Source organism: Loxodonta africana, chromosome 4 (assembly GCF_030014295.1).
Source record: "Loxodonta africana isolate mLoxAfr1 chromosome 4, mLoxAfr1.hap2, whole genome shotgun sequence".
In the NCBI taxonomy this organism is placed as follows: Eukaryota; Metazoa; Chordata; class Mammalia; order Proboscidea; family Elephantidae; genus Loxodonta; species Loxodonta africana.
Genome location: NC_087345.1, coordinates 84,192,427 through 84,216,704, shown reverse-complemented (window position 1 = coordinate 84,216,704; position 24,278 = coordinate 84,192,427). Strand labels below are relative to the sequence as shown.

At 37.8% G+C, this 24,278-nt stretch overlaps 2 protein-coding genes across 2 annotated transcripts; one reads left to right on the top strand and one right to left on the bottom strand.

Moving 5' to 3' along the window:
- Positions 1-14,836: 14,836 nt before the first annotated feature.
- On the bottom strand, positions 14,837-15,076 carry LOC135231382 (copper transport protein ATOX1-like). The gene has a single exon (XM_064285255.1). The coding sequence runs from the start codon at positions 15,044-15,046 to the stop codon at positions 14,837-14,839; it is 210 nt and encodes a 69-aa protein (XP_064141325.1). The 5' UTR covers positions 15,047-15,076.
- A 3,138-nt stretch (positions 15,077-18,214) lies between these two features.
- LOC135231381 (olfactory receptor 6C2-like) lies at positions 18,215-19,121 on the top strand. Its single transcript, XM_064285254.1, has one exon. It carries the CDS (start codon positions 18,249-18,251, stop codon positions 19,119-19,121), a length of 873 nt encoding a protein of 290 aa, XP_064141324.1. The 5' UTR covers positions 18,215-18,248.
- Positions 19,122-24,278: the final 5,157 nt, after the last annotated feature.

Here is a 24,278-nt window from a genome sequence, read left to right as displayed (position 1 = left end):
GAGCAACTTTACCTCAGCATTCCCAAGTACATTCAGCCACCACGCCTCTCCCTTAGTTAGAAACTTCTAAGGAATGTCTGCCCTGTAGAACTCCAGTCTGGATACCAGGGAATTTAGTACACGAAATGATTTTGTCATTACAAAATACTGTTCTTCTTTTTTTTTTCTCCTGCACTTGATTTAATTTGGGCATGTTTGCAATTCATTCCTGACCATCCTGACAAATGCACATCCAAGGTAGACTAGAAAAGTGATTTACTTCAGACAGCCACTTTAGATCATTGAGACTTCCCCTTGGAATCTAAATTGGCTGTTTGCCGTAACTCAAATCACCTTTGTACTCCGATAGGTATTAGGGTGAATAATATAATTTAGTAGAGTAATATAATGTAATACAGTAGATAATATTTATCTGCTAAAATATTTATTGACCAACTAGAGCTTACAAAAAGGTGGAAGGATCTGGGGAAGTGGAGATCTGATAGGGACAGGGTAAGAGAATCAGAAAAAGAGACACTAACAAGCCCATTTAGAGTCTTAATGATCTAAATTGTCTGACTGCAATAATCAAAATCACCTTTCTGCTCTAATTTGGGTGTGCATTTGTGGGCATGGGTGGTGAGGAGTGAACTTTGAAGATGCTTAAATTAATTCTAGAGCTTTGTCTATTGATCTCCACATTTAGAAAATGCCTACTGTGGTGGTTTCCAGCACTACCTAATCTTTTTCCTCTCCTTCATTTTTTCTAAACCAAGCACAGCAAAAAGAAAAAGAAGAAACAGACTAAGGCCTGCTAGAAATCACCATAGGCATTTTCTAAAAGTGGAGATCAGTAGACAAAGCTCTAGAAGTACCAAGTACAAATACTGGCAATTTTCTGCTTATACCAGAATATTATTTGAAATAAATCCTCTAAAAGCTCTCATATTTCCCGATAAATAACAAGTTTCAGGTTTGAAAGCAAAGTGAAATAAATCATTAAAAAGTTTCATATGGGAGAAAAAAAAAACCTACAGATGCATTTTCAGTTTGATTATTGCTGATAAATGAAGGCTAATTCCTTAGTATCAACTATACTCAGTCATGCTTTCATCAATTCATTTAGAAAATACTTATTGAAGAATTAGAGCTTAAAACAGGGTGGGAGGATCTGGGGAAGTGGAAGTCTGGATAACGGCAGAGTGAGAGAATCAGAGAGAGACTCTAATGAGCCCATTTCAAGCACTGACCTCATCCCTGCCACCATGTCCTTTTTGTTCATACTCTCATTGGGCAAAGACATGGGTAGCAAGAAAAATAGGCTGACTGATTACCCAAGGAGTGGGTAATCTGGTCCACTTGATTATCAACTTGTTTTTCCACTGAGATTGCTCTCTAGTGATCGTTTTCATGGGAGGCAAATATATTCACAGCTCTATGTCAAGTTTGAGAGGTCAAACCACATACCCCTTCCCCTTAGTCCTCTCAGTTATCAATTGCTTTTCTTTCAAAGCTCTCAATATACAATCAATCCATTAGCCACAAACCATGAATTCGCGTTGCCTGGGGACAGCCCCAGCAAGGAAGACCGTCGCTGTGTATCCTGGCAGATAATCCGAAGAACTGGCACATACCCCTTTCCAGATTCATGAGTTTATTCAGGGAAACTTACTGACGTGGGCAAGCAGCTGCTCTCCAGTGGTGGTTGGCTGGAGTATTTTCTACAGCTACCTAGCAAGGGATCCAAGCTTATGTACCACTCGAGCTGGGACCAAGGTTCATTGTTTTTCTCCCACGTCCTTGGGAGTCAGTGTTCCCAGAGACTTCACATCAAGGCCCAGATGTTTTCCTTCCTGTCGCTAAGTCATTCCTCAGCCTTGGCCTCTGGCCCAGTCATGCCACTCCCAGTGTTGTACCTTTGCCTGAGTCCATCCCAAATTCATCCCCAGCAAGCTTCAGGGAAGAGCAAAGTTGCTTCCATTAGGAGGGGATGCATATAGCTGAATAGCTATTACCATACAGTGTAGATCCATACATTTGACCATCTCTTCTTCCAGGCAAAATGAACAACCATGTACATGGCTCAAAGTTTTTGCTGGTAAGATTTCTTTTCACTGCATCTCTTCAGTGCCAACACTATAGCTGCTTACACTCAGGAAGTTTCAGTGTTTCATCCAAAACCATCTTTAAATAATGCTTGACTTTTCTATTTTTCAGTTAACTGGTCATAGGAATTAATCCTTTTTTTTTTTTTTTTTTACTAAGGATATAAGTTGAAAGACAGAAGGCAATGTACCAGGAGTGGGTGGAATGGGAATCTGAGCCACTTACTTGTGCAACTTATTTGTGACTTAAGAACTATCTCAAAATAAAGCCAAACGCATGTATACCGCTATCTCTTGATGATGGAATACTGTATGAACACCCAACCTTATGGCTCGGTTTGTCAGAAACCAGCAGTTACTAATAGTTCGGTCAGGTTGCATGGTAACTTGGCGATTCATGGTAAAGCAAGTCTCTGTCAGGACCCTGTAGCAAACAAGAAGCTCTTTCTCAAAAGAATCATTAACTGCAAATAATGATACAACTTTGCCCCAAAATCCTAAAGGCTCACGCTATGATTCAGCTACAGGCCCCAACCAATGTTTTCATACAGCATCTCTATACCATAAGATACTTCAAGCAATGTAATATCTGCAGGAACATACAGTCTAAGTGATAGAGAAGCAAGGGTGCCTGGAGCTGGTGCAAAGCCTTTGTATGGCTCTGAGCAGCACTCAAAACTGACATCTTTTTTGGTTATTCAGGTTATGGGTGAGAATACCACATTCAAGTGAGGCATATGTTGCCTTCAGAATCAAAAGAGGCCCAATGGCCATGCTACAACAATTTGCTTGACACCTTGGAAGGAATATCTCGACATATCCTAGACCACTAAAAAAAAAAAATATCCTAGACCACTGGACCCCTAGAAATCTCATTTAGAGAGAAGGCTATTAAAATTAGGTAGCATTTTATTTCCAACTCATTAACATGCATATGCTTTTGTGGTACTCACTATGTCCTGCTTATAAGGTCCAAAGAGCATTATAGCATCAAAGTATTAGAATAGAATGGTGTCATACAGAATGGATAAACAAGGTCCCTGCAGGCTAGAAGTCTGGAGACCTATTATACCTCTAATGTAGGGGAGTCCCTGGGTGGCAGAAGTGGTTAAACACTCAACTACTAGACAAAAGGTTGGTGGGTCAAACTCACCCAGAGGCACCTCAAAAGAAAGGCTTGGTGATCTGCTTCTAAAAGGTCACACCCTTGAAAACTCTATGGAGAAGCTCTACTTTGCACACATGGGGTTGTCATGACCTGGAATCAACTCACCTGCAACTAACAATAACAACAAAGTGGGATAGTGAAGATATGTCTCTGATCATGCCAGCTAAAAACATAATTTTCCTGTTGGCCTTTACTAGCAGGTATAAAAAAATAAGCAAATGATAGATCAATACCTGCATGCCAGACTTTTCTAGCCTTGTTCTGAGATAGTTCTTAAGGCACAAATAAGTTGCACAAGTGAGTGGCTCGGATTCCCATTTCTCCTACACCTGCTACATTGCCTTCTGTCTTTCAACCTGTTCCCCTAGTATCATGGATTAATTCCTATGACCAGCTGACTAATAAATAGGAAATTGAGGCATTGTTTAAAGATGGTTTTGGATGATTCAAGTCAGACTTCAGTCCACCACACCTAAAGCTTTTCAACCTACACAAATAAGATAACATTTTAGTAGGCGGTCCAACTATTTAAATCCAGGGATATCATGATTATTTCATCAACATCAGAGATCTCTGTGGGTCAAACCTTCTTGATTATCACCTTGGCTTTGCTGCCCATTATATTAACCACATATACCTGTCTCTCAGGTGTAAGTATTATGTGGCCCCTGCGTAAATGGACCCTTTTATCTCACTGAATTCAGGGATCACTTTTTTAATAACACCTTTTCCTATTTTGATCTTGGACTTCATAGAATAGCCAAAGAGGACTTCAAGAGGCCAGGGCCTCCTTAAACAAGGTGTTTCTTAAAGGCTGTTGAAGGAAATGTTCTCTAGACTCCCCTGGGAATCTTGTTAGACAGTAGGTGAGTAGGTTCTACATAATAAATCCGATCCAGTATCCCAATCTCCCTAAATCCAGGGATGCTTGCCTCTACAGCATAACAAGGAAGTTCTGGAATCTCAATTTCATTCAGTATAGGATACATTTGGGTCCAAGTAGAGCCACTCCCAAACATTTGAGATAGCTCCTTGAATACAGATTCCCTGGTTATAGCATTCATATCAGTAAATTCAGGCCAATCCACTGCTAATTTTCTTCTTCCCTGATCCAAATAGTTTATGATCCATTCCCACAGGTATTTCTCAGTTTTCTGTTGATAGAAATTATCAAAATCTTGAAATTCTGTCAGTGTATTATGGTATCTCCTCCCAGGTTGCCTTGTGTATTCAATGCTCTGGAGTATGTTGGAACTTGAACCTGGTTATCAGGCTCTAAGTAACAAGATAAAGTTAGAATGAGTCTTACACAAGTCCAGTATTCTTCTGAAAGAAAATTACCTTAAAAGAGGTCATTGCAGTTTCTTCAGGCAAAAGGAGATAAACTCTTGAGGCAGGATATAAATGCCTGCTTTTCTGGCAAAGGAAGATGGTCAGAATATGGCGCTTCAGAGGAATCTACCATTATGTGCCCTCCCAATATAGGATCTCATTAATTCTCAATTAGTGTTATAACTTTAAGATCACTCACCCTGGGGGTTGCGAATTCAATTGTATTGAAATTAATTCTTTCACAAAATTCGACCTGGGTTGGTTTCCAGGAGTTTCAATCCTGCAGCCACAGGAGATAGGGGCTTCTTTCAAGGAAGTCATAGATTTCTGATTCATTGCTCATAGTTGGAGCTGAGAAATTAATATCTTAAGCCAATCGTTTTTTTTCTTTTCCAAGTTCTCTAGCTTACTTAGAAACAAATAACCATGTCACATTTATATTCCTTATTTCCACTAAAATAATTTATGTCAGCAGCTACTTGCCAAAAACAATTCTTAAGGGCAGCACACGTTCAAGGGGTATCAAAATCAACTCCATCCTCTGCCTTTTATGAGAGGAGCTGCAATGTACTGTGGCCATTTCTGAAATTTTAATTAAATGTGTGCTTAAGTCATATCTAAGCCAGATTGCAAGCTCATGGATCTTATGTCATTCCCTTCTGCAGGCCTTCCTTGATATTCTTGACACCAACACCCAATCCCAAATATCACTTCTCCTAGGTAGCAAAGAGTATTTATCTCATAAGGTGAGGGAGCAAGCCTTTGCTGCTGCCAAATACATACCTGGATAACTCTAAAGATTATTTGGGTGTAAACACCATTATAATTCTTATAATACTTTTAAACTGGATATGAGCTTTTAAAAACAGTATTGAAAAGAGTTTTAAGAGGAGATAATATCTGAGAAAAAATCATAAGTAATGAAAGAAAAGAAGTGGTTACAGAAATATTTATAAAAAGCAGAGTAGCAAGTTATCATGATGATTTTCAAAGGTGAAGAGCTTTACAAAATGTTTTAATATCAGGAAAAACAGGATAAGAAGAGAATGGGTGCAAACTGAGATGGCATAACAGGGACCATACGTGCCCTTTCAGCTTAAACCACTAAAAACCAAACAAAATATATAAAACCATAGTTTTCCAGATATTAAACACCAGGAAATGAAGGACAGTGATCCCTGAGAGACATTTCTCCAGCTCACTGCCTGGAGACTGTGCAAGAAAGGGGAACTCATGTGGACCTCACCATCCACATCAACTAGAGTTGAGATGGAGGTGGGAGTCCAAGGAAGGCTAGAGACTGGAGGTCACAGGAAATGGTACCAAGAAGTGAGAAAAGTATAGAGGGAGATATCCAGTGATCTACTGAGGGTCCCTCATAAATACCAATTAGCTTATGTATGGGAGAAAATTATATCAGATTGAAGAGAGAACCACCCAAAGACTGCAATGAACAATATTCTGAGTTCACACTGGAATGGAAGTAGTTCTTATTCACACTCAAACATGATAGAAAAATCTCCTAATTTACGTGGCATTAGACAGAATATTCAGAAGGATTTTATTTTGATATTGGGGGAGAGAGTAACATTAGACTAAGCACTGGTCTGGTCCAGTGTCACACAGATTAACATAAAATCTGAAAGGACCAAACTAATTCCAAGTGACATAAATAACAAAGAAAAGAATCTTTACAGGAATGTAAATTCATCCAGACTTCAAAAAGGTAAAATACATAATGTCTAATGTATAGTGAAAAATTACGAGGCATGAAAAGAAGTAGAAAATTCAACCTAAAATGAGGAGATCAATCAATACAAATAGACCCAAAAATGACAGATGAAATAATTAAAAGAAAAGGACATTAAAAGAGTGATTATGTTGAAGAAGCTAAAAGAAGTGTTAAGCAAGTTAAGTAAAAACATGGAAACTATTAAAAACATCCAAACTTCTAGAAATGAAAACTAAACTGTCTGAGAAAAAAAAGAAACACCAGATGAGTTTAACATCAGTAAGGTGCTGCAGAAATAAAAATTAGTGAAATGGGAGAAATAGCATTAGAAACCATCCGAAGTGAAACATACAAGGAAAAAACATGAAAAAGAAAGAGTGAACAGAATATTATGGAAGTATGAGACAAATTCAAGTGGCCCAATACATTGTATAAGTGGGATCCCCTAAAAAAAGAAAGACAGGAGGAACAGAAGAAATAAAAAAAGAAACGAGGGAAAATGTTTTAAATTCAGTGGAAAATGTACATCTACTGATCAGGGAAGAGCAACTAGAAGTATATAGCAAGATATATATAAATTTTTATATGAGAGACTGACTCGATTTGCAAACTTTCACATAAAGCACAACAAATCCTGAGCTCACACGCACAAAAAAGAAGATGAAGCATCATAAAGTTACTTAAAACTCGATAAAATGAGAAGATCTCACAAGATGACAAAGAGTAAAATCTTATTACATAAAAACGGAATGACAGCATGCTTCCTGACAGAAACAGTGTAAGTCAGAAGGCTGCCAAGCAACATCTTTAAAGTAGGGGGAGACAGGGGAATGGCAACTTAGAATTCTATACCCAACAAAAAAGATTTTCGAAATTCAAGGTGAAATAGAGACATTGCAGAAATAGAAAAAGCTAAAATAATTCATCACCAGCAAATACGCTCTACAAAAAATGTTAAGTCCCTCAGAAGTAAATTGCAACCAGATAGTAATACGCACTTACCAAAGGAATGAACAACACCAGAAAAGGTAACAACCTGAACAAATATAAAAGAATTATTTTCTTAATATTTAAATTACCTAAAATGATAATTGAGAGTTTAAATCCTACACACACACACACAAATACATAAAATATTGTGAGTTTAAAGCATATGAGAACAATAGCACAAAGGAAAGGAAGGAAGAGAGAGAAGTCACCTTTGCAAGGTTCTTGACTATATATAAAGTGGCCTCTCATTAGCTGACGGTAGATTGCAATAAGTGTAATATGTATACTATAAATCTGAAAGAATCACAAAAATAACATAACACAGAGTTATATAGCTAATCAGCCAACAAAGGGAACAAATGGAATTAACCCAAAAGAAAGAAGAAAAAGGAAACCAAGAACAAATGGCAATACTAGAAAACAATCAGTAAGACAGTAGATTCAAACCCAACCAAATTAATAATCACTTCTAACGCAAGCAATCTCAATGCCTCACAGCAAAGGTAAAGATAGATTGGGGGGGAAAAAAAGAGGCAATTCTTTTCTGCCCTTGAGAAAGCAGCTTTTAATATAAACACAGAAATAGGTTAAGAGCAAAAGAATAAAAAATATATAATTACAATTTTTTTTTTTAATTTGAATGGCCATGTTAATACCAGACAAAACAGATTTAGAGCAATGAATGTTAATGGGATAAAGACTGACAACAGCAACTCGAAAGATGAGACAAGAACTTAGGGGGCAGTGAGTTAATGTTAATGGGGAAGGATCAACTCAGAAAAGAAGGGTGAGAAGAACGCTTGTGCAACTCGACGAGTGTAATCAATGTCACTGAATCGTACATGTAGAAACTGCTGAATTGGAGTGTTTTGATGTGTATATTCTCAACAACAAAAATAAAATAATTTTTGTAAGACTGTCATTTCTTACTGAAAAAGAGGTTTATTCTTCAAGAGAGCATAAATAACCTAAATGCTTATGTATATATAACGCTTCAAAATATGTGAAGCAAAAATTGATAAACCTTCAAAGAGAAAAAATCCAAAACCATTCACAAAAATTTCCACATTCCTGTCTCAATAATTGATTGAACCAAAAACAAATAAACAAACCAACCCAATGCTGTTGAGTGGGTTCCAACTCATAGATACCATATACAACACAGTAGAACTGCTCCATAGGGTTTCCAAAGCTGTAATCTTTATGGAAGCAGACTGCCACATCTTTCTCCAGTGAAGTAGCTGGTGGGTTCCAGCTGTCAACATTTTGATTAGAACCAAGCGCTTAACCCCTGTGGCACTAGGGCTCCTTTCTGATTAAACCAGTACCCAGAAATTTGCTAAGTGTATAAAAGACTTCAACAACACTAACCTCATATATGATCAAAATGACATTTATTTCAACCAAAAAGTAAAGAGTTTTTCTAAACTTTCACAGAATATTTATTAAGACAGTTAATATTCAGGGCTATAAAACAAGTCTCGATAATTTAAAAGAATTCAGATTATACAAAACATGTCATCTGACCAAATGAAATCAGTAGCATAAAGATTCTGGGCAACACCAATCATTGGAAGACAAATATCAAAATTGGCAGGGCCCAGCTAAAGCAGTGTACACAGGTTAATGTACGCCTCTATAACAATAATAGTGATTAAAATAATTATGAGATGGATGGCTGTATGAAGGGCCTTGAGTATGCTCAAAGAAAAGGGCAAATTAAAAGCACTGATTTTAAAGCATAGGTGGATATCAGTAATCGTTTCAAGCAGTTGTGAAAAAATCTTCCAAAAGGTTGCAGTTTCAGCGCTACTTAAATTCACACACCAGGCAGGCCTCTTATGCAACAATAAGGAAACTGCTAGAGAGGAAATAGGACTCAGAGGTAAAGGAAACATTTGGATACAAACAAATGAAGCTAAAAACTTCAGCAGTACATGCAGGACATAGCTTCCACAGAAACAACCATTTCCATTATGGACTGATTCCAGAAACAGGGCTGGTAGGCAGAAGAATCAGTTAGCATTAGGTTCAACTGCATATAAAAGAAAACACAAGAGAATCCAGACATAAATCCATCCACATATGAGCAACTGATATTTGACAAAGGCCCCAAAACAGTTCAATGGGGAAAAGAGAGTGTCTTTAACAAACAGTGCTGGCATAACTGGATATCCATCTGCAAAAAAATGAAACAAGACCCATACCTCACGCCAGGCACAAAAACGAGCTCAAAATGGATCAAAGACCTAAATATAAAATCTAAAATGATAAAGATCATGAAAGAAAAAATAGGGACAACATTAGGAACCCTAATACATGGCATAAACAACATACAAAACATTACTAAAAACGCAGAAGAAAAACTGGAAAACTGGGAGCTCCCAAAAATCAAACAGCTGTGCTCATCCAAAGACTGCACCGAAAGAGTAAAAAGATTACCTACAGACTGGGAAAAAGTTTTTAGCTGTGACATTTCCAGTCACAGCCTGATCTCTAAAATCTTCATGACACTGCAAAAACTTAACTACAAAAAAATGAACAATCCAATCAAAACATGGGCAAAATATATGAACAGACACTTTACTAAAGAAGACATTCAGGTAGCTGACAGATACAGAGGAAATGCTCATGATCATTAGCCATTAGAGAAATGCAAATCAAAACTACAATGAGATTTCATCTCACTCCAACAAGGCTGGCATTAATCCAAAAAACACAAAACAACAAATGTTGGAGAGGCTGTCGAGAGACTGCAACAATTATACACTGCTGGTGAGAATGTAAAATGGTACAGCCACCTTGGAAATTGATTTGTTGCTTCCTTAAAAAGCTAGAAATAGAACTCCGATATGATCCCACAATCCCACTCCTTGGAATATATCCTAGAAAAATAAGAGCCTTTACATGAACAGATATATTCACACCAATGTTCATTGCAGCACTGTTTACAATAGCAAAAAGATGGAAGTAACCAAGGTGCCCATTGACAGACGAATGGAAAATAAATTACGGTATATCCACACAATGGAATACTACGCATTCATAAAGAACAGTGATGAATCCGTGAAATATTTCATAACACAGAGGAATCTGGAAGGCATTATGCTGAATGAAATTAGTCAGTTGCAAAAGGACAAATGTTGTATGAGACCACTATTATAAGAACTCAAGAAATAGTTTAAACACAAAAGAAAAAATTCTTTAATGGTTACTAGAATAGGGAGGGAGGGAGGGAGAGATGTATTCACTAATTAGATACTAGACAAGAACCATTTTAGGTGAAGGGAAAGACAACACACAACACAGGAGAGGTCAGCACAACTGGATGGAACCAAAAGGAAAGAAGTTTCCTGAATAAACCAAATGCTTCAAAGGCCAGAGTAGCAGGGGAGGGCACTTGGGGACCATGGTTTCAGGGAACATCTAGGTCAAATGGCATAATAAAATCTATGAAGAAAACATTCTGCATCTCACTTTGGAAAGTGGCATCTGGGGTCTTAAATGCTAGCAAGCGGCCACCTATGATCATCAACTGGTCTCAACCCACCTGGAGTAAAGGAGAATGAAGAACACCAAAGACACAAGGTAATTACGATACTCAAGAGACAGAAAGGGCCACATAAATCAGAGACTACATCAGCCTGAGACCAGAAGAACTAGACGGTGCCTGGCTACAACTGATGACTGCCCGCCCTGACAGGGAACACAACAGAGAAGCCCTGAGGGAGCAGGAGAGCAGTAGGCTACAGACCTCAAATTCTCAAAAAGACCAGACTTAATGACCTGACTGAGACTAGAAGGACCCCAGATGTCATGATCCCCAGACCTTCTGTTAGCCCAAGACAGGAACCATTCCCAAAGGCAACACTTCGGATATGGATTGACTGGACTAGGATAGAAAATGATACTGGTGAGGAATGAGCTTCTTGGATCAAGTAGACACATGAGACTATGTGTGCAGCTCCTGTCTGGAGGGGAGATGAGAAGGCAGAGGGGGACAGAAACTGGCCGAATGGACACCAAAATAGAGAGTGGAGAGAAGGAGTGTGCTGTCTCCTTAGGGGGAGAGCAAATAGGAGTATATAGCAAGGTGTGTATAAATTTTTATATGAGGGACTGACTTGATTTGCAAACTTTCACTGAAAGCACAAAAAAAAATTAAAAAAATAGATATAAATCAATGGGCAAGCAAGGACTTGGCATACATACAACTTTTATGTACAAATGAAATAATTTTGAAATCAAGACAAACTCAGTAAGACACAAATCAAAATAAAGATTGAAGAATGAAAAAGCCGTGACATAATTAACAGACTGACAATAAGGCACAAAACAGTATTAAATATACTACAAATGTTTTCATTATTAATATAAAATTTAATGAAAAGGTAAAAAATTATTTTTAGAAGTTAGTGTAATTATAAATTAATATTAATAATCTGAAAGGTTAAAAAAAACATAGAACACTAGGTATAACTTCCATATTCGAAAGGAGAACAGAGAAATGAAAACACAGCAAACAGCCAGAGATATTAAAAAGAAAAACATGAAAGTAAGGACAAACATTCTGTGATGTTTAATTTTATGTGTTACTTGGGTAGACTATGATTCCCAGTTGCTTCACCGAACACTAGTATGCTTGTTATTATGGAGTAATTACCTGAGCTTTTATGGAGTAGTTATAGATGATTTAATCAGTTGACCTTAAGTAAAACAGATTGCCTTCCATAAAGTAATCTAACATAATGTAATATAATTACTTCACATCCAATAGAATGTAATATAATTATCTCCCGTAATAATCAAATCAATCAATCAAACAGGGAAAACAAAGTTTCCCAAAGGTGTGTTTGCCTCAAGACTATAAACAGATATTTTGGTAGGCCTATCCCATCACTCTTCCCATCTCCTGACCTACACAGGTTGGGACACAAGGAATTTCTAGCTTATCACGTGACCTACAGATTTCAAACTTGCCATCCTTCCACAAATGTATGAGCCAGCAAGAGTCTCCAGCCTATTCCCTGACTCACAGATTTTAGGCTTGCCAGGCCCCCACAATCTCCTGAGCCAATTCCTTGAAGAATATGTATCTCACTGTGCTGTTTCTCTAGACACTAAGACAAATTCACTTATAGTAATAATAGTGACTAGATTTTACCCCCACTTAAAAGCAAATGAATCAAAAAATCAGAGAGACCATTCACATATGTATGGTTTAGTTTATTACAAAATGATAGGCAAAAATTTATCAGCTAAATAAAAACAAATGCTGTCAAGGACAATACAAGGCAGTCATCACTCAGGAAAATGTAGTACATCATCACAAATGAACAGCAGGAAGGAGAGTTTCTAGAAATGGCAGCAGAGAAAATAAAAAAAATAGTTTTATTCAAGTTAACTGGGCAGTAATAAATTTTAGCAAAATAGGAAACAAGTCCTGGAACCAGGCAATTTTTTACCAGTACTTAGGATGCAAGACTTTCTTTCCATTGATTCATATTACCAAAAGTAGCTTGGAATGTAATATCAGAACATCAAGTCTGCACTTTAAAAGCTTGTAGTCCTCTTAAATGTTGGAAAAAGAAATGAGTTTAGTGGAGGGGGCGGAGGGGAAGGAGAAGCAGAATCTTTGTATTCAGATAAACTTTTGTCCAAAACCTGCAACCGCTGTGTATCATCTGACTACTCATTTCTCTACTTCTCAATTTCCTTGCCTTTAAAGTTAGAATAATTACTCTGACTTTACACAAGATTCAAGTCAAAGATAGATAATATAAATTAAGATTGAAGACCAGGATCAAAACCTTAAGGAAATATAAAGAGTCAACACAAAAGAGATAATGGAATTCACACTACATCAGACCACTCTCCATGTCTCTGAGGAGAACACTGTTCCCACTGCTACCTGTGACTTTGGCGTCATTGATTCCACTGCCAACTCATTAGTAACTTTTGAAATTGGGTCACCAAGGAATATTTTCTTATTCACTCAGATGTTCTCTGTGCACTGGTGGCAAACTAAACATATAAAAGATATGCTGCTATTAAAGAATTTGCAGGTCAAGCTGCCTCCTCGGCAGGAAGATCAGATGTGCCCCTCTTCCAAAACCAGGGAGAGGGGTTGCTTTCTCTCTGCACTACCCTTTTCTTCCTTTTGAACAAAGAGAGTACTGGGAAATCTAGGATCAGGTGCCATTTAGACTTGCTGAGAGAACAGGAGGTTGACATGGGTCTCAATATATCAGGACAATAAAAATCTAAGCGAGGACTGTTTATTGGAAGACTTGCCCGCTAGAGGGTGTGTTTTTGTGACTGTGTGTGTGTCTGTCTGTCTGTCCGTGTGTGTGTGCACAAGCTTCTGGACAGAATGGAGCTGAATGGAGACAGATGATGCGAGGTGTGGACAGGAGCATACACAAGCCTCCCCACCAGCCTGCTGCCCTTCAAATTGTGGTTCCATCAAGGGCTTCCGATGAAGCACTGTCAGAAAAGTAAGTATGCAATTGTCATATTTTTCCATACTCTCTAAACATAGACAGAGGCTAAAAAATCTGATTTCAGTTCACTGCAATTGAGACTGCAAAAAAAAAGGAGTCAACGGTTATTGCTAATATGCTCTTATTCTGAACAAATCTCATGTTAGAATTTTCCTGCCATGATCAACCTACCTTTAGAAAAAAAAAACTGCTGTAAATATCCGTTGAAGAGACTGTTATTACTTAAGAGGCAAAATATGAAGGGCAAAAGAAAAGACATTCTCCTCCCAAAATATTCCACAGTGTCATAAGAATCAAAGAACATGAGGATTAGAAATGGCCTTACAGGGAACCTGGGAAGTGCTGTTCAACTCCTTCTTGGACTTCAAATATTCCAGTCTATAGGAATCCTATTCCCAAATGAAGACTGATTGAGGATTGTTCCAAACATAAGTGAGGTCATGGTGTCTGAAATATATAAAAGAATTTATTAAATAGGGATTCAATAAAAGAGAAAAGCTGAACCTCAATCACACTTGTAGCTCCCGAAGTGGCAGTGAGAAGAGGTAGCTTTGTATAGGTTAGCTCCTCAAGATCTACCTGTTGATGTCAATGAAAACACTACCTTGGGGGGGAGGTGGCAAAATGTATTGTTTATTTAACAAAATTGTTTTTTCAGACGTTAAAATGATCCAAATTATATTAAAAAAAAAAAAAAAGTAGCTTTCAATTTTCAAGGAAACCACCTGTAGATTAACTAAAATGAGAATGTGATGTGGCTTCAGGTGGACAAAAAGCAAAATAAGCAGCCTTATATTCAAATGGTCTCTCACCACAACATTAGCTTCATTGCTAGAACTAATTTTTTTTTTTTTTTTTTTTTGACATCTTCAACAAAGCAGCTTGTCTTTATTGCAGGGAAGCTAGTGAGGAGCAAGCAGGGCGAGTGAGGGTCTCCCCAGGAACTCCCATCACTGAGCAGAACTGCCAGGTCCCAGGTCTGTCTGCCCACTTTGGTCCATCCTCCGGGCCGGGGGCCAGGACCCTGCTACTTGGGGCCGAGATAGGAAACGGCTCTTCCTGTTCTCTTCAAGGTCTCCAGCAGAGTGTCCACGCTGTGCTCAGAGGAGTTGATGCAAACCTTCTTGTTCGGCAGGTCAACGTCAAACTGAACTCCTTCCAGCTTGCTGAGGACCCGACTGACCGCATTAGAGCAGCCCTCACAGGTCATGTCCACGGAGAACTCGTGCTTCGGCATGACGGATGGCCACAGCCGCGGCAGCGCCTTTTCTGGCTCCGAAGGCTAGCTCCGGCCGCTAGAACTGATTTTGATTTAACAAGTTTCATGTATTAAAACAAGATTATATTATTTATCTAACACATTAAACTAACGGGCATTAAAATTCTAAAGTGATTTTTTTCTCAAGTCATTCCTATCAAAATTGGAGATTAAGAATTTTCAAAAGTGGAAACAGACAATAATTTCAGAGCCTAGGAAATTTGTAGAAAAAGGAAGAATAGAGAAAAAATGTCAATGACCGGTACAAAGATAAAAGGTTAACACACTTGGATGCCAACTGAAAGATTGGTAGTTTGGTCCAAGATTGGTAGTTTGGTCCACCCAGAGGCACCTCAGAGGGAAGGACTGGTGATTTACTTCCTTAAAATATGTCGTTCAAAACACTATGGAAAACCGTTCTACTATGACACACACGAGATGACCATGAGTCAGAACTGACTCGACAGCAATTGGAATGGTAACATGGTAGGAAGAAAGAAAGGAAAGAAAGAAGGCTGAAAGGAAACAAGAATTAGAAATGTAGAAATCAGTACCTGTTGAAGTCCAGTTGATTCCGACTTATAGCAGCCCGAGAGGACAGAGTAGAACTCCCCCATATGGTTTCTAGGGAGCTCCCGATGGATTCAAACTGCTGACCTTTGGGTTAAGCAACCATAGCTCTTAACCACTAAGCCACCAGGGTTTCCATCACTCAGTAGGCCTATCAAAATCTTCTCTGTGTGGCTTCACAGTACTTCACAAGATACCATCTCTCCAGTGAACCATTTCTCCCATGAGGTGAGTTAGGTTTCTTGATTCCATAAAATCTATGTGAACGCTGAGCAACGCATCTTGCTAACTCAGGTTAAGGTGACAACTGACACTGCCAACTTTAATAGAAAAAAAGCCTAGAGGAACTGAGTAAGACAGTAAAATAGGAATAACCCACTGCCGTCGAGTCAACTCCGACTCATAGCGACACCAGTATAATGAAGAGTGATTGTCAAGGAATAATAATAATAATAGTTTTCACCCCAGAGGAGTCCTGGTGGTACAGTGGTTAAGTACTCTACTGCTAATCAAAAAATCATTGATTCCAACCCACCAAATACTCCATGGGAGAAAGATGCAGCAACCCACTTCTGTAAAGATTTACAGCCTTGGAAACCCTATGGGACAGTTCTACTCTGTCCTGAATGGTCACTATGAGTCAGAATCAACTCGACCACAATGGGCTAGTTATTACCCCAAACACAAAATTTCATTTTCGTTGTTATCTTACTATGTCTCTGATCATACACTGAAATGAAATATTATCTCCCATCGGAAGACTGAAGTCTCCTTTGGAGAGAGACTTGTTCATGGTTAGATCTCCAGTCTTTGATGTTATGCTCTGTAAATAATAGGTGATCATTAAATATTTATCTGAATGAATGAATGTTGATTATTTACTTGAGCAATAGTAAAGAAGAGAAGTAAGGAAATCTAATGTATTTTTGATTCTCACACACATTGGGAAGAATTGGGTAGATAGGGTTTCCCTGAAAACCCCTGAGTTACACTGAAAATTGCTCATTTCAAAATCAATTCCCACTAATAAAACACGAAGACATATTATGAGTCAATATATTAAGTTATTTTTCATTAATGGCACCCCCAGTGAGAATGTATTTACCAGATCTTCTTTTACAGGACGGATGTTTGAGAATGGCTCCTCACAATGTAAATCAAACTGAAAGAAAGTTTTGGCAGGAAGGCTGGAGATCTTCCTGAGCCCCCAGCAAATGGAATAATAACTGGGAAAATGTAAATATTAGAATCCAAGGAGGCGGAAAACTGGTAGGAGGTCCTGACAATGGCAAATGCCAAGGAAAAACTGGGTTTATTAAAATTTGTGTATAAAACTTGGATCATATGGATCAGTTTGTTCATGGGTATTGTTTAGAAAGATTGCATGTATTAAGAATTCAAAGAACTGTAGAGTTAGTGAGTTGGCAGGTATATTAATAGGAAAAGGTGATTTGAGGAGGAGGGCAGAAAAAAATGTCAAAAGGAAGGGTCACTGAAATGTGTCTGAGACAGATTCTGAAGATCTGGGTACTGCTGAGGAGAACACCCAAGATGAGCAGGCTGGCAGAAAAAGCAAGTACCAAAGACCATTCCTTCTGGGTTGGTGCCATGGCTCAAAGCACCAGGACAGCACAAACCAGGCATATTCCAGCAAAAAGGCTCCTCACATCTCTTCGGGAAACCCTCCGCCTATGCAACCATGTTATCAGGAGGGTCCAATCCCTGGAGAAGGACAACGTGTTTGGTAAAGTACAGGGTCAGCAAAAAAAAGAAGACCCCCAATTAAGTGGGTTGACACAGTGGCTGCAAAAATGGGCTCAAGCAAAACAACGATTGCGAGGATAGCGCAGGACCAGATTGTGAGGACAGAGCAGTTTTTCATCCTGTTGCACGTAGGGTCGCTATGAGTTGAAACCAACTCAATGGCACCTAACAACAGCCACAACAAGCAACCGCTTTACTGGGTTAGAAATGCTTTTGTTTGATTAAATACAGGAAAGACAAAACAAAGATATAACCTTGTATTTTAAACATTTTTCTTCCTAATCTGAGATAATTTAAAGTACAAAGACATGATCTAACCCTTTGAAGATATTTTGCTTAGGTTAAATATAATCAGAGACCAGCATAAAATACTACTGGACAAATCCTACCCTGTTATGAAAAGTGAGCAGTTCAGTAAGATGGGAAAAGCAAAGAAAAAGGTGACTGGAAACAAAACAAAACAAAAACGTTTTAAAAAATATAATAATCTGTAAAATAGGGGGTGCTAATAGCTGTGCTATGAGTTGTGTCTTTTTTTTGTTGTTGTTGTTTGTTTGTTTTAATAGCTGTGCCACAAGGCAATAATATTGAGAAATAGTGTATGAAACAAGGTACATGATGAGTGACTTGTTTTTTGTTTTAGTTGCCAGCTTTATAAAGAGTTTCTAATCAGGGAATTATAAACCTAAGATTCATATTTAAATATTTCCAGTGAACTTCCATTATCCAAATGTAAAATGCACTACAATAATACTGCTTACATCCTTCATTCAGGTTCCACGCTAGCTTCCTTCTTACAGCCCTTCTCTCTTCAGAGCCAATCGCTCTTGACCTGACACAGGTAGTGATGAGAAATCATACCGCCATAACAACATTCATCCTGCTGGGGCTGACAGATGACCCAATTCTACAGATTGTGCTTTTGATATTTTTATTTCTCACCTACATTTTGAGTGTAACTGGGAACCTGACAATTATCACCCTCACACTTTTAGATTCTCACCTTAAGACTCCCATGTATTTTTTCCTCCGAAATTTCTCTTTCTTGGAAGTGTCATTCACCACTGTCTGTGTGCCCAGATTTCTGTACACCCTGGCAACTGGAGATAAAACGATTACCTATAATGCTTGTGCCACACAGATGTTTTTTGTTGTCCTCTTTGGAGCCACCGAATTTTTTCTCCTTGCTGCCATGTCCTATGATCGCTATGTGGCCATCTGTAAGCCCCTGCATTACACAACCATCATGAACAGTAAGGTCTGCACTACCCTTCTTCTCTGCTCCTGGTTTGCTGGCCTGTTGATCATCCTCCTACCTTTTAGTATGGGTCTCCAGCTGGAATTCTGTGACTCAAATCTCATTGATAGTTTTGGCTGTGATACGTATCCTGTTTTACAGATATCCTGCTCAGACACAACGCTTATAGAAAAAAATGCCTTGGGTTTTGCCGTGGTAACACTAATTATTACCCTAATTGGTGTGGTTCTTTCATACACATACATTGTCAAGACCATTCTAAAATTCCTTTCTGCCCAACAAAGAAAAAAGGCCTTTTCTACACATTCTTCTCACATGATTGTGGTTTCCATGACCTATGGCAGCTGCATCTTCATCTACATCAAGCCTTCAGCAAAGGAAGGAGTGGCCCTTAATAAGATGGTGTCAATGCTAGCCACTTCTGTTGCCCCTTTGCTTAACCCATTCATTTATACACTTTGAAACAAACAAGTGAAAGAAGCCTTCAAAGACACTGTTAAAAAAATTGCATTTCTCACAAAGAAGTAAGAGACAATTAATGCTTTGTGGCTGAGCTTAAATCTGAATAACCCATAATCATCTTTCATGACATTACCACACACATTGTTTCTTCCTATTCTGTATAGTCATCAAGCTAGACTTTCCCCTCAAATATTTTTCTATTATGATCAGAAAAAAGAAAAAAATCAAGCTATTTAGTTTACCTTCTTTTAATCTTACTTTATTAAGAATAATAAATTTATGCATTTATCAAGTAATGCATTTATCTCAGGCTGGATTCTGAAAATTCTCAGTGATATAAAAAGGAAATGCAATTAAATAAAATCTGCTTCTGGCCATATGAAGTACTCATGATGTGGATTCTAAAAGGCCAGAGAATATTTCTCACTTGTTGGGAATATTCAATGTTCAGGCTCCAGTTTTTTAAGAGTAACTGGAAATTCTTTACTGCAGCTTAAACCATGGTATGAAACAAAATTGGGCACTCCAGAGCTCTCCTTTTCAATGTAAAAGTTTCAGGATATTTCTGCATTATTTCCTAGTTCATTTTTAGGATTAAGTAAAAAGGTTTAATGGGAAAATCACAAAGACAATGGAGATAGATTCTTCTTTCTTTTAAATTAACTTACTCACTTTTGGGACATTATTTGGGTTTAGTTTATCTTGTGGAACCCCTGAATGGTGCAAACAGTTAAGTATTAAACTACTAGCTGCAAGGTTGGTGGTTTGAACTCACCCAAAGGCACCTCAGAATACAAGCCTGGATATCTGGTTCAAAAAGGTAACAGCCTTGAAAACCCTATAGAGTAGTTCTACTCTGAATACATGGGATCACCATGAACAGAATCTACTAAGCGGCAACTAACAACAAAGAGTTCATCCTGACATGTGATATAAGTAGAGAAGAAAAACAGCCAGACTTTCAAGCGCTGGATGTCTTCTACTGACATTGACATTCATAGTGTTAACGGCTTGATTCAAGGAGAACAAGCCTTGAATTTAGGGGCAAGATAATTAGCCTTCAGTTGAGTGATATCTGCAACTGTCCAGGCATCCATTATCTCAGGACATGTAACAAATTAAAATATTAAGAATTGAGAAGGTTGGAAAAAAACAATAGCTATAATTAATAATTTGGGCATTTGATGGGCATTCGGTTGGTTAGCATAAGCTGACTTCTGGAGATCAAATCCAAGCATAGTGTGAAAAAATTGAATGGACCTATAGTTGGGGGAGAGAAAATGTATGGGAGGACAGTAATTAAGATTAACTTGGACCTAACCAAACCACAAAAAACCTAACCCAGTGCCATCGAGTCGATTCTGACTCAAAGCTACCCTATAGGACAGAGTAGAACTGCCCCATAGAGTTTCCAAGGAGTGCTTGGCGGATTTGAACTGCCAACTGTTTGGTTACCAGCTGTAGCACTTAACCACTACACTACCAGGGTTTCCAACTTGGACCTAGAAGCTATTAATTCTTTCTATAAGATGATGAAAGCATTTATCCAAGTTGTATCTGGGTGAAAATATACATTTATACTTTGCCATTCATATACAAATGTTCTTACATTTTATGAATATCATCTAGTTTCTCAGATATACTTTATAGCTTCATAATGCTTCCAAATATTCATATGAAGTCATGTCCATAGAATGTGCATATGTTCTGAACATTTCAAAACACTTCGAGAAAAAAAAGAGATTTATTATCCAAAGCCTTCCTCTTTTTCTCATTTAATACCATTTAGAAGCCAACAGAATTCCACTAAATGGCTAATTTCTTTTTTGATAATTAATTGAGCATGCATCTATAATATGCATGTATTAGTAATTGGGTTGATCAATTTGCCTGAGTCGTAGCTCATTAGCAAGCAGAGTCTATATCCATATATCTCCTTCCTCAAAATAGCTGGTTGTGTCCAGCCAGTTTGTAAAAGCTTTGGATGATGATGGGCAAAGTTAAGTACATTTTTGAGATTCAAAAAGAGATTAGCCATCTCCTTTTACCTGGCTGGACCTTAGTACAGCTAGATAGAACCAATATTTTAAAATGCACTAGATTCATGAAAAATAAACATCGAGCTTCTTTTCTGGAGAATGAAGCTCTCTCTCCTTCATCCATTCTCCTCTCTAAGAGGGAACATAGAGGATGGCATTGTGGCATGTTTTGAAGCCTCAGACTGGAGTTGGAAGAAGCACATAAAATAACTGAGGTCACTCTCGGGTACAAATGTGATTCCTAAAAATTACCTCAAAAAAAAAAAATCACGGCTTTGCCCAGGCTAATCAAAAAAAGACTAAGAACTTTATGTCACTTAATGGTATGTGTAGGTTGGGGAAATTTCTCAATGAGGGGAAATACCTTAGATGTAGAAAATATTACAGAATTCCTGCTTGAAGAAGAGATGCCTATTCATCATCTCTACACTAGTTGTCATTGTACAATCAGATTTCATTGCATGACCTGCATTCCTTTTATAAGATGTCTCAGAAAGGTCAATAATATAAGACTTTGTATGCTTTTAATATTTATAAGTCATTTCCTCATTGTACTCCATAACATTTTCTGCAGAAATTCTTATGAAAACGCCTTCTCCCTTTTAATTAGATATAATCCAGTTTGGTGTCACAGAACTCACAGCACACCTGGGATTGCTATCTGAATGATTAAGGAAATAAAAGGGGGCATGAAGAGCCCTCAGGTACAAGGTGAAAGAGGAAGTAAGAAGGTAAAATACATCCTTAACGTATTTCCCTTGCTTCCATTCAAGTCTTGTCATCATTATTTATTCAAGAAATATTTACTGAGTGATTGCAACGTGCCAGAGTTTAGTTTTAGCACCTGAATATAGCACTAAACAGATGGGACAAGATTTCAGATCTTGCAGAACTTGTATTTCCCTCTCAGAAGAGAAAAGAGGATGCTGAGAATGCGAGCAGGAGCTCTCAAGTTCACTCCTTCCCTCAGGCATTAGAATGCTTCTTCAATTATGGCCTTCTTTGGCAAATCAAAAGAGATGGCAACCTCAGATTAAATGACAATGATTTTATCATGCTGATTAAGTACATGGATATTTGAGTGATGGATTCGAAAGAAAGCTTGGAGATCACTTTTGTAGTACATTCAATACAATGATGCCATTCATTCCTGTTGTTCCATTTCTTCTGCTCTTCTCCTTAGCCTGCTGATGACCTGTGTTTGATGCTCACATTGCCACTTTAGCAGTCTTCTGGGACTGATTTTCAGACATCTATTTAACTTTTGTTCTTAAAAGGTGTCAACAAAGGCAATATTAATCTCTCCAGAATCAGGACCCCCAGGGAATGCATTGTTTGTCAGCACAATTGATCCCAAAACTGCTGCTCTGAAAGGAGACATAATCTTTGTTCCTCTGGATAATTAAAACCCTGCACAGAAGATAATGTATGTCTAGCTGAGTCATCAGCATAATTTTCCCAGAGATAGAAAGAACCCTAGAAATTCTCCGACATTCAAGTTATGTTTTGTGTATCATTTTATAAATTTCTATGGCAGGTATGTCTGGTATTTTGCTAGGTAGTATGGAAAATGCAAAGAAGTAAATCTGCCCCAGGACAACAATTTAATATATAAGATGCACACCATGAAAAGTTAACAATACAAGAAATTTTGCAAGGCAACGTAGATTAAAGTGCCCAACATGGGGCACAGTTTATGAGTGCTTTCAATATAGAAGAGAGATCCCTGTGGTCAAGAGAAACAATTACAGCACTTATTTATTTGGTGCAAGGCACTATGCTAAGTAACAACCAGAATAATAACAGAATCAATTAAAATCTTATTAATTATATAATACTATCATTATCTTCACCTATATAGTATTATAACTATTAATAATGATATGCTATGATTATCACTCCCGTGTTACAAATAAGGGAACTGAGGCACATTATCAAGGTCATGCACCTAATAATTGGGACAGCTAATATTTGAACCCAGGCAATCTGGATCCAGAATCCATTCCTATAACCAGAATGTCATACTGCTTCATAATCTGACAGGTTCTTTGAGGAGACAGAATTTCAGTTACACCTGGAAAAGTTTTATGAATGTGAAAAAGCAAGCATAGACATTCTTGAGAAAGAAATGGATCAAGCAAACACATAAATCCTTACTTCAAATCAAAATGTTCATAATACATATAAAAATTAGAAATTGTTAATTACACATAATAGCAGATTAATAAGAGAAAACAGAGTCTAAATGACTCACAGAGTTTGTGTGTAGATGACTAGGAATATACCACTCATGGCAGAAACAGATAACTGTGTCTTTATTCTGAGGAAGCTGATTGCCTAGAAGATGTGAAAAACACAACTGTTGGCAGTTTGCCTAAAGCAAGTTGACTGGGTTATATGGAAAAACAGCTCTTCGAATGGAAATTAGTATCTACTTTTTGATTATTTCTTCAAAATGGTCTCTCTGCCTCCCTACAGGTTTTTATTTCTTAAATCTATGATTCATAATCCTTGCATAATCCTCCAAAAACGACTCTGAGGATTTTTTTTTTTTTCTTTCCAGACCTCTTCAACGGCTGTCTAGTGAGGATAGATTAAAGTCAAAGTTCCTTAACATACCATTTCAGGGCTTTAGTAATCTGGCCTCAAATTTACATTCCACCATCTTCTTATGATACTTATCCATACTTTCTTTTCTGCCACATGAAACTAGATGTTTGTAATGCGATCTAATCAGCCTGGAAGATCCTGCTTCCTTTTATTTACCCATCAAATATACCTTTCACCCTTCTAGATACAATCAAAAGAGAATTTCCACAAATGCCCACCATCGCCTCTACCCATCCATATGGCTTTTGTGCACATGTACCCTACTTTCCAGTCTTTTACTACTGATGGATTCTGTTAAATAAATTTGCTCAAACTGAAATATAAGTGCCAACAAAAGGACGATAACAAGCATTATACAACAGAGGACCTGTCATGTATTTTTCAGGTAAGCAGAAAACAACTGAAAGTATTTTCTCTGTTAACTGAGGCAACCTGCCTCAGATCTAGGAAGCACGGAATCTGAATGGTGGATTTTAAGAAATGAGTCTACATGGAGGCCGAGAGTGCA

Coding starts and splice junctions, on each gene's coding strand:
- LOC135231382 (XM_064285255.1), bottom strand. CDS start 15,046: ATGCCGAAGCACGAGTTCTCCGTGGACATGACCTGTGAGGGCTGCTCT.
- LOC135231381 (XM_064285254.1), top strand. CDS start 18,249: ATGAGAAATCATACCGCCATAACAACATTCATCCTGCTGGGGCTGACA.